Source organism: Hemicordylus capensis, chromosome 1, assembly GCF_027244095.1.
Source record: "Hemicordylus capensis ecotype Gifberg chromosome 1, rHemCap1.1.pri, whole genome shotgun sequence".
NCBI lineage: Eukaryota > Metazoa > Chordata > Lepidosauria > Squamata > Cordylidae > Hemicordylus > Hemicordylus capensis.
In genome coordinates, this window is record NC_069657.1 from 406862332 (window position 1) to 406872626 (window position 10295).

At 44.8% G+C, this 10295-nt stretch overlaps 1 protein-coding gene across 1 annotated transcript in view; it reads right to left on the reverse strand.

Annotated features, from left to right (window-relative positions):
* Window positions 1–3291, reverse strand: part of CAPN13 (calpain 13) — a 115192-nt gene extending 111901 nt beyond the window's left edge. The window contains exon 1 of the mRNA XM_053283287.1: window positions 3001–3291. Within this exon, the coding sequence (XP_053139262.1) occupies window positions 3001–3291 (291 nt within the window). The remainder of the gene's footprint in view (window positions 1–3000) is intronic.
* Between the last annotated feature and the right edge of the window lie 7004 nt (window positions 3292–10295).

The following is a 10295-nucleotide window of genomic DNA, read 5'->3' on the forward strand; positions in this document are numbered from 1 at the left end:
GGAGGTACTCATTGTGCGGGGTCGAAACTCGAGAGACGGTTTTGATCTGCCTGTTCTGGATGGGGTCACACTTCCCCAGAAGGAACAGGTATCTGGATCCAAGTCTCTCCCTGGTGTCCCAGGTTGAGGCAGTGGCCAGATGTGCCTTCTATCAGCTTCGGCTGATACGCCAGCTGCGCCCATTTATTGAGATAGATGACCTCAAAACAGTGGTACATCTGCTGGTAACCTCCAGACTGAATTACTGCAATGCGCTCTATGTGGAGCTGCCCTTGTATGTAGTCTGGAAACTACAGTTGGTCCAGAATGCAGCAGTCAGGCTGGTCTCTGGGTCATCCAGGAGAGACCATTTTACTCCAGTATTGAAGGTGTTACACTGGCTGCCGATATGTTTCCGGGCAAAATACAAGCTGTAGGTCATAACCTATAAAGTCCTAAACAGCTTGGGCCCTGGGTATTTAAGAGAACAATTTCTTCGTCAAGAACCCCACTGCACATTGAGACCATCAAGAGAGGTCCTTCTGCATTTGCCACAGGCTCATCTGGTGGCTACTCAGGGGCGGGCCTTCTCCACTGCTGCATGGAGGCTTTGGAATGCGCTCCCTAGTGAAATAAGAGCCTCCCCATCTCTGACAACTTTTTAAAAGTCTTTAAATATGTATCTGTTCACTCAGGCTTTTAACTGATATTGTTTTGATTGTTCTAATGTTGTTTTTAGAATATTGTTTAAAAGAATTTAAATTGTTGTGTTTTAAATTTCCTGTTTTTGTTTTTAACTAATGTTTTACTTTTGTTTTTATCTTCTTGTAAAACACCCAGAGATGTAAGTTTTCTGCAGTATAAAAATATGGTTAAATAAATAAATAAATAAATAAATAAATAAATATGAGCAGATTCAGATAATACTGCCCCCAACACATGCAAATAGGAAGGGGATGTGTTGCAGGTGTTTCTGGCGGGATGTCCTGTGTGGATGTTCCAATGCCCTCCTGTTGAATCCCTTTATCACATGGGAGAGGGGCTGTTCATCCAAAGTACTTGCATTCCAAGTACTTCTTTAAGGGCTCTTTAGGGCAGAGTAGGACAGCATCCAGGAGGAGTCAGAATGAGCCTGCAGCAACAGCTAGAGCATCCAGGGACAAGACAAGCCACTCGAGTGTGACACATGTAAGGAGAATATGGATTATCAGGAATCCCCTCCCCGGATAGCTGAGGTACTTGGTGGAAGCATAGCTGGGCCAGCAGGAAAACCAGGAGGGTTGATCTTGGCTATGCACACACAACTACTCTATGTAGATAGGGTACAACTATGAGATCAGGATCTTATACACAAAGAGTGTATATTCTAGGTGTATATTCATGGAGTATTTTCCAACTTTCAAGTGAAGACGTTGGGAGCAGGAATGACTGTATTTAATCTCACTACCCGCTTCCCCCGACACACACACACACACACAGAAAGCCATCTTTAAAGAACTAGTTATTAGGGGTGTGCATTTTGGAATTTTCTTGTTTGATTTGTATCCGAAACGAAACACCCCGTTTTGTTTTGTATCCAAATTTTCTGAATCTGAATCAGCCCTGTTTTGTTTTGTAGCCAAATTTTCTGAATCCGAATCGATTTGGATTTTTTAAAAGGGTCCCAGGGCAAAAAGAGTGGGTGGTGGTGGTAGTGTCCAATGGGTGGAAGCTACCACCCAAATTTCAAAGGAATTAGGCAAAGGGCTGATTTTTGGTGAATTTTTAAAGTTTACACATCTTTAAAAATTTTCCCATAGGGAATAATGGGGATTCCAGCAAATGTATCACTTCAAATCAAGGGGAAAGGGATGACCCAGAGCGGAGTGTAGTGGGTGGTAGTGCCCAATGGGGGCAAGGAAACTTTAGAATTATCTCAAAAGAATTAGGAACATAGGAAACTGCCATATACTGAGTCAGACCATTGGTCTATCTAGCTCAGTATTGTCTTCACAGACTGGCAGTGGCTTCTCCAAGGTTACAGGCAGGAGTCTCTCTCAGCCCTATCTTGGAGAAGCCAGGGAGGGAACTTGAAACCTCTGCTCTTCCCAGAGTGGCTTCACCCCCTGAGGGGAATATCTTGCAGAGCTCACACATCAAGTCTCCCATTCATATGCAACCAGGGCAGATCCTGCTTAGCTATGGAGACAAGTCATGCTGAGCCATAAGACCAGTTCTCCTCTCCATTGGGCAAAGGGCTGATCTTTTGTGAATTGTTGAAGTTTACGTGTCTTTTAAGATTTCTCCCATAGGGAATAGTGGAGGTTTCAGCATCCCCATAATTCCACTTGGGGGGCACTGGGGTTTCCCAGAGCGAGGGGTTGTGTAGTGCACATAGGGTGCCAACCACCTCCATACCCACAAGCCCTTGGGGTACTGGGTTTTGTGTTTCTGAGGTGTTCATTGTAGATTCTCTGGTAGCATATGAGATTTTCAGTGAAAAACAAGAATCCACTCTCATATGCTACCAGAGAATCTACACTCAGAAAACCACAGAAACAGCAGAACCCAGCACCCCATGGGTTAACAACCCTTCCCCTGGCCAACGTGGGGTCCGTAAAGAGTGGCAAGAAGCAAAAGAGCCAATGGGGAGCAAGGAGGGACTTGTCAGCAGGTCAGCCCATGATTTAGGTCACCAATCAGAAGGCTGGAAGGGTGGGAAATTCAAAGAGATGTCAAACACAAAATGGAGACTGACTCAGAGATCACTAGAAAATGGAGGTCCGAAACAACAAAACATTTTGTAGCCGAAACAAGGACGTTTTGTTTTGTATACAAAACTTTTGGATCTGGAAAATGGGTGTTTTGTTTTGTCTACAAAACACCCGAAACAGGCTGTTTTGGGTACAAAACGTTTTGTATCCAAAACGTTTCGCACATCCCTAATAGTTATACCAGGATTCATGGGAAAAGGTTTACTCAGTTACTCCCTGGGACCATAGATTTGAAAGTCTGTCATTTGACTTAGTAACTAGTACTCACAGTTGGCCTCATCCACTGGATTTGATGCAGTTTTTCCTCTGAGAGCACGTCAGGTTGAAATGTGCCAATAGAGTTGACATGTGCAGGGAATGTATCATCTTCAAAAAGTAGGCCATGTCTCAGGCAGTGGTCCCTCAGGAGAATGAAGTCCTGATTCTTAAATTTCAGAGGAGAAGTCAGGCTTCCTTTTCTCCCTGACCTTTGCCAGCTCTGCCCATATTTCTTCGGATTCATGTTAAGGACTGGATTCCTTTCCTGTAATGAGAAAGTGGTAATGATGTCCTGAAGCATATCAATAATTGTCCAGTCCAGGAACTAGATCCCACCATGGAGTGAAACTCTCAAGAGAGGGGACAGTTATTAAATCCTCATTATCTGACAACTTCTAAGAAATATGAAAAGATGAAACCTATGCTACCACTGAAACCTATGCTAACACTGTTGCATGTGCAATATACAACAGAGACAAGAAAGCATCTGGTGTTACTGAGCTATTGAATTGCCTTTCAGCTTCATTGCTTCAAGACATGGACAACTCACATAGCTCCATTTCTTCTTTTTCCACTAACAATCTCACTGTTTTTTCCTCATAGAAAGGAAGTGATCCTTCTGCCATGGCAGATTCCAGTCATTTCACTGAACTTGGTTTTGACCTATCAGGACACAAGCTTCAATCTGGCTATTTTGTATGTTGCTCCAGGTAAGAAAAATGCAGCAGGAAAGACATCAGATTGTTTCTTCATCGTCAGATGATTCTGGAGAAGGGGACGTGCCAAGAGTGTGCCCACCAGGTTGTCCTCCATGGATGTTCCAGCACCCATGCAATAGAGAGACATGCTGGAAGGGTGTCAGGACACCCATGGGGAACATTCCAGCAGGTGCACTCTTGGTGCATCCCCTTCCTAATTGCATGGGCAGAGACTGTATCATGCAAACCAGCCTTCTGTTACGACGTTTGCTTCCTTTCCCTTTCCTCTCGCCCCTTCTTTTTTCTGCTTGCTTGTTCTTCCTCCTCCACCCTCTTCCCTTCTACAAAGGCACTCCAGGGACAAACTTCTGAGAAATAACCTGAAAGGGATTCCAGCAACAGGCTATTAAGAGCATGCTCAACACTTAATAGCCAGTTTCTTCTCCAATGCCTTCCCCATGTTTTATGAGCATGGCACCTTCTTTGCATCCACAGCAGCACTTGAATCCTTAGTACAATTTTGGATAAATATGAGACTGTAGACATGGGAAGCCTTTGCTTTCCAGGTTCCTCTCCTGAACTGTAATGTTCATTAAGGAAAATTAAGGGAAGTGATGATCCCTCCCAGTGTGAGCAGGGATCACCATAGGGTCCAGAGGAGCGCTCCTCTTTCCCTGCTCAGCACTTCAAGAATTAGAAAATTCCCTACTGGAGCACTTAGTTGGAGAGTGAGAGTTAGATGCAGAACAGAAAATGGCAGTTCAGATGATCTAACAAATCAGGGCCACCCAAAGTATTGCAGCACCTGAGGCAAAGTACCAAATGCTGCCTTGCCCCATGCTGCTGGCAAGGACCAGTCCCCTCTCAAACTGACTCTTGCAAGCTTTGAAAGTGGTGTGGGGCACAGGGAGGAGGGAAGCATGCCAGTATCCATCTCCTTTCTCCTTGTGCTTCTTACAAAGCTTACAAGGGTCAGCTTGGTCCCGGATCTGGAAAGAGCTGCCCGGATCATCCTGCCTTACTGGTGCCCCAGTAATTGGCCACCTGAGGCAACTGCCTCACTTTACCTCATGAAAGGATCACCTCTCCAACAAGCCATGTGAGTGAGGTGGGAAAGAGTGCACATTCTGCATTCATGATACAATTGAACCAGCCCAAAGTGTTTGATCTCCCTATTCTGAGTAATGCTCTGTATGTGTGGGCCAAGGAGGGGGGAGTAGTTAGGGTTTCATTGGGCCCTATGGTAGGGGTGTGCATGGAACTGGCTGTCAGAGTCTGGTTCGAGTCTGAACCGGACCCGAACTGGACCCGGACCAGGCCAGTTCGGCCCGGCATGCCCTCGAACACCCACCCACCCCCAGGGTTTGGTTCGGTCCGGGGGGGTGTCACAATTTTTTTAATCACTTACCCCCTCTGGGGGACTTCCTCTAGGTGGCGGGGGGTGGGGTTCCATTCGGCCAGCTCTTCAGCCTGTTCGGGTCTTCCCCCTCCAGCACAGTGGCCATTTTGGAGGTCGCCACGCCTGCGCAATGGGCCTCTGTGTGGCCTTGTCCCTGCCACTCAACGGGGGTGGTTTGATTTGACCCTGAACAGTCGAACCAAACCAGTTCAACGTCAAACACGTTCAATGTCAAACCTGTTTGCACTCCACTACTTTATGGTGCCCTCTTTGGGCTTGCACAGCTGCAGCTGTACCAAGAAGGCTTTCCCCTTAGTTTATGGTCCTTTCACCTATGGACATGTGGCAAAATGTATTTCACCACACAGGCAGCTAGGGGAAATATTGTGGGCACTATATTTCTGGTGTGCACTCTGTTTATGGTCTGATTGTAGCCTATACAACACCAATCTATTAGGTCAGATTTTTTTTAAATATTTATCTGTTTTTTAAAAATTTATTTCAGCATCTGTATGCCATCCAAAAGAAGTCCCAAAAAGCAGCTCACAAAATGGAGGTGACATTGCACCAGCTAAGAGCAAAGGCAGAATGTCTCTTGAGATGTAAATGTCTCAGCTTTTGCCTGTCTGACAGAGAACATTTTAAACAATGGTGAAGTTGAGTTTAAAAAATTCTCGGAGCGGTTTGCTATAAACTTCCACAGCAAAATTGGAGTCCACAGTAAAATTCGTGCAGAGGAGCAGCAGCAAGAGGAGGGCATGCCTTCATCTCTTGTCTGTGGGCTTCCAGGAAGCATCTGGTGGGCCACTGTGGGAAACAGAATGCTGGATGAGATAGGCCTTGGGCCTGATCTAGCAGGGCTCTTCTTATGTTTTTAAGGGTTAAAAACAAGAAAATGTCTTTGGGAAGAGACACAGAAACATACAGACACATCCAAAAGCACTCATATATACCCTTGGCCTCAGAGACTCAGAAGAAGTTTGGGAAGAAGATGTCAGTGGTTAGCAAGGCAACAACAACTACAAGTTGGGGTTTGTGATTATTTAGCAAAGCACCAAGGAAGCTACCACTCCACTTACAGAGTGCAGAGTTTAGTTGTTGCGGCTAGTTAAGAGAGCCAGCGTGGTGTAGTGGTTAGAGTGCTGGACTAGGACCGGGGAGACCCGAGTTCAAATCCCCATTCAGCCATGATACTAGCTGGGTGACTCTGGGCCAGTCACTTCTCTCTCAGCCTAACCTACTTCACAGGGTTGTTGTGAGGAGAAACTCATAAATGTGATGTAATTAATTAATTAATTAATTAATAAGTAACACGCATGAGATCACTGTAGAATCTAAACTACATTGATTTACTGATGAAGTACATTTGAGATAGGAAAGTCCTATCCTATCAGCTACAGAATTAATAGGTAGGGAGAGACAGATGTTTCCATCTTCTCTCTAAGAGAAAAGGAAGAGGACTGGCTCACTACAGGAAGTACCTGAGGAGTCAAAGCAGGGGTCATAGAGCAGAGGAAAACAGGGACAGGTAAGGAGACCCTCACTAGCTGCCTCTGCTCCCAATGCCCCTAGTGGTCATTAGGATAGTTGGTGCAAAAGGTCAATGTACTGGAACTCCATTTTCAACTCTATTACCCATAAGCATGACCTCAAGAAGAAAAGGACTTGTGTTACATATATTACAGTGTGCCTGTTCTGTTCTTAACATCGAGGGAGTGAATACATTTAGGTGGAAGGGATGCATTTAACATCTTTAATTTAAATCTTTGCAAAGGATGTGCAAAATAAAAATATTCTACTCAATTATCTTTTTTGCTATGGATCACCATGTTCTCAGTAAAATTCTTTTAAAAAAAGAAATTAAAACTTATTTTTTAAAAAGAAAAAGCCAACCTTGTCTGGTTTTTCAGTTCTGCACTCTGAATGTGCCTACTACATTACTAAAAGAAGTAAAGAGGGGAGAAAGAGAACCCTTCTGTATGGTAATTGTCTTCAGTCTAGCAGGAGTCTCAGCAGGTGGGTCTCCTCTAATAAAACTGGAGAGTAATCCAGAGGCACTGAAGATGACTCCTCAGTCTCAAAGGAGGAACTTCTATGGTAGAGGCATTTAACCAGAAGTTCCTCATTTGTTTTTCCTCTGCAGGTGACAACAAAAGATGCAAGGTGAGTTGCTTCACATAAATTTTGGCTCAAAACTGAAGGGGCCATAGGAGCAAAAGGTGCATCACCACCCAGAGCTTTGCATGTTTGTTTCTTTGTCTGTTGCCACTGCCTGTTTCACAGCAATAGCATTTCTCCCAGTGGCTGGCAGCCTCTCCCCGCCTCCTGCCCCCCCAATTAAACATCACCTCAGATAAATTATTTATGAATTATAAATTAAATATTTCCTCAGAATACGGCATCATTATATAGTGCTGTTCTAAGGGGACATTTGGACAAGCAAAAAAAGGCAGCCATCAGTGGTACTGCTCCCAGTGATTAGTAATTGTCATTTATTTTTGTCCAGAAGCTCCTTTAGAATACTGCTACATTATCCCATAGTGCAGTTCTGAGAGGACTTATGGGTAAATAAAACAGTAGCTACTGGGACTACAGGCACTGCTTCCAGCACCAGTAAGTTCCACCCTCAACCTTGCTGCTTGCAAATGGGGTAGCAAAACTGGGGAAGGCATTTCAGTTAAGCTCTGGTTTTGTCAGTAGGGAGGACACAGAATCGGGGGGCGGGGAGAGAGGAACTAAAAATGGGATTGTTCTGATCTAATAACATGATGTTTCAACCTGTTTGGAATTTCCTTTCCCAGATATAGAGCTGGGTGCATACAACCTGTTTGATCACAACTAATAAAAAAAGAGAAATCTGCCAGTAGTATTCTAGTCAGTGGCTTCGTAAAGACCCAACTGGTTCCACCTTCCAACATTCTGGCCAAGAAGATACTGGGATGAGTGAAAGCATGAGCTGTGTGCTTTTAAATTTTATTGCAGTTATTTCTTCAGATTAAATAACTTTGTTTTAAATAATTAGATAGCTTATAGTTAGGAGTGCTTATGCTTGTTTGTTTCACACTGAATCACAATGACTCTGACTCTGAGCCTGGCAGCACGCATAACATTGCCAAGTTCTGCATCTCAGCGTGTAAAGTCTGCCAGGACCTAACAGGCACCAAGACCTAATTAGGCCAGACACGGCATTCCACCCCATAGCTCAGTTGCAACGCACCCCTTAACATTTTATAATAATAAATCGCTTTTCATAACCTGCATTTTAAAGTTCTACCATTTTATAGCTTTGCAACTTTTTAGACACCCAAACCATGAGATCTTAAGCCACTGGGATTCTGGAATCTCTGGTCATTGAGACGCAGGGATTTAGGCCCTTGGGCCCTGAGGGGATCTAGGGAGTTTAATGTCCTTTTATGTCTTATCCATGCTCTTTATGCCATTTTACATCTCTGCCATCTTTGCCATTTTATGCCTTGATGTTTTATTCATGCTTTTATGCCAATTTATGTCTCTATGTTTCTGCCATTTTAGCCCTTTTATGCCTTTATGCATTGTACTTTGTGCTGGTCTAAGACCGTAATAAACCCCTGCTGACTGAGCAAGGAGGCATCTTTTAAAAGTGGTGATTCTCTTTATTTAGCAGGGGGAGACCAACTGACCCTATCCAACCCCAGCACAGCATCCCTCCAATGGCTGTTGCTGGTGTCAACCTTATGTTTCTTTTTAGATTGTGAGCCCTTTGGGGACAGGGGACCATCTTATTTATGTATTCTCAAACTGCTTTGAGAACTTTGGTTGGAGGTAAAGTGTGCCATTGAGTCGGTGGCAACGCCTGGTGCCCACAGAGCCCTGTGGTTTTCTTTGGTAGAATACAGGAGGGGTTTACCATTGCCTCCTACTGCACAGTAAGAGATGATGCCTTTCAGCATCTTCCAATATCGCTGCTGCCCAATATAGGTGTTTCCCATCGTCTGGGAACCATACCATCGGGCATTCGAACTGGCAACCTTCTGCTTGTTAGTCAAGCATTTCCCCACTGCGCCACTTAAGGTGACAGTGAAGGGTGGTATATAAATATCGGTAGTAGTAGTAGTAGTTGTAGTAGTAGTAGTAAAGATTGATTGATTGATTGACTCACAGTGCCTCCTCACAATGTATCTCTAGGGCCTTCTGCCATAAAATTTCTAATAGCGGACCTCAAGCAGTCCAATTAAAATCGGACTGTTAGATGATTGGTCCTGCATCTTATTTTTTAGAACATATAACAATAAACCAAAACACTGCCACCACTTCTATACATAGCACTGGCTCCAGGTTGTGTGTGTGTGTGTGTGTGTGTGTGTGTGTGTGTGTGTGTGTGTGGCAAGAGCGTAGCTAGGAGGGAGGGGGCCTGTGTTCGCCCCTCTCCCCAGCAGCCCCTCAGAGTGAGGGAGATAATGAAGAAAATAGGGAGGGGTGGAGCTGGGGGGCCCTCTGGAGGTTGGGGCCCCGGATTATTTGAACCCCTCTGCTCAATTATAGCTACTCCCCTGGTATGTGGCGGGGTGTCCTTTGGGAAAATGCCATCAGTGTGAACCTCTACTCCTTCCAAAGTCCCCCCTTCCTCGTTGCCATTGCTGAGGGTTGCTCACTTGCCAGGAAGAGAGCTGGTGAACAAGCAGGTGGCAATTGCGGGCGTTGATGCACTCTTGCTCATCTCCTCTTGACCAAGCAAACAGGCAGCAACTCTGAGGAGGAGGAGGAGGAGGAGGAGGACCCTGAGAACCAGGTTCTCAGCTGTGGGCCCCCTGCCAGCACGTAGGCCTCAGCAAACTGCCCAACCATGCTGACTCCGAATGCTCTCCCTGTCTGAATATCTGTTTAGAGAGGCTGTTTCATTTTTCTTCTCTTTTTAGGGGAATAGATGAAATTCAGAAGTAACCTTCCAATGACACAAAGAGCAAGCATTTCTTTTTGGCTTCCCTTTCTCTGTACAATAGAAATAAATCTTATGTAATGTAGCATAACATGACAAGAGAATGGTTTCCCCTTAACAAATACTCATTTGCAACAGTGCTCAAGCCCGCTTCATGCAAAGATCTATTTCCCGCAACAATGTTCCAGCAAAACTGATTACTAATTCCACAACTCAAATTAAAACTAACAGAGCTTGAAGGCTGGGACTGACAAGCGCGTTCGTTCTCGTCTCTCTCTCATTCTCACTTTGCT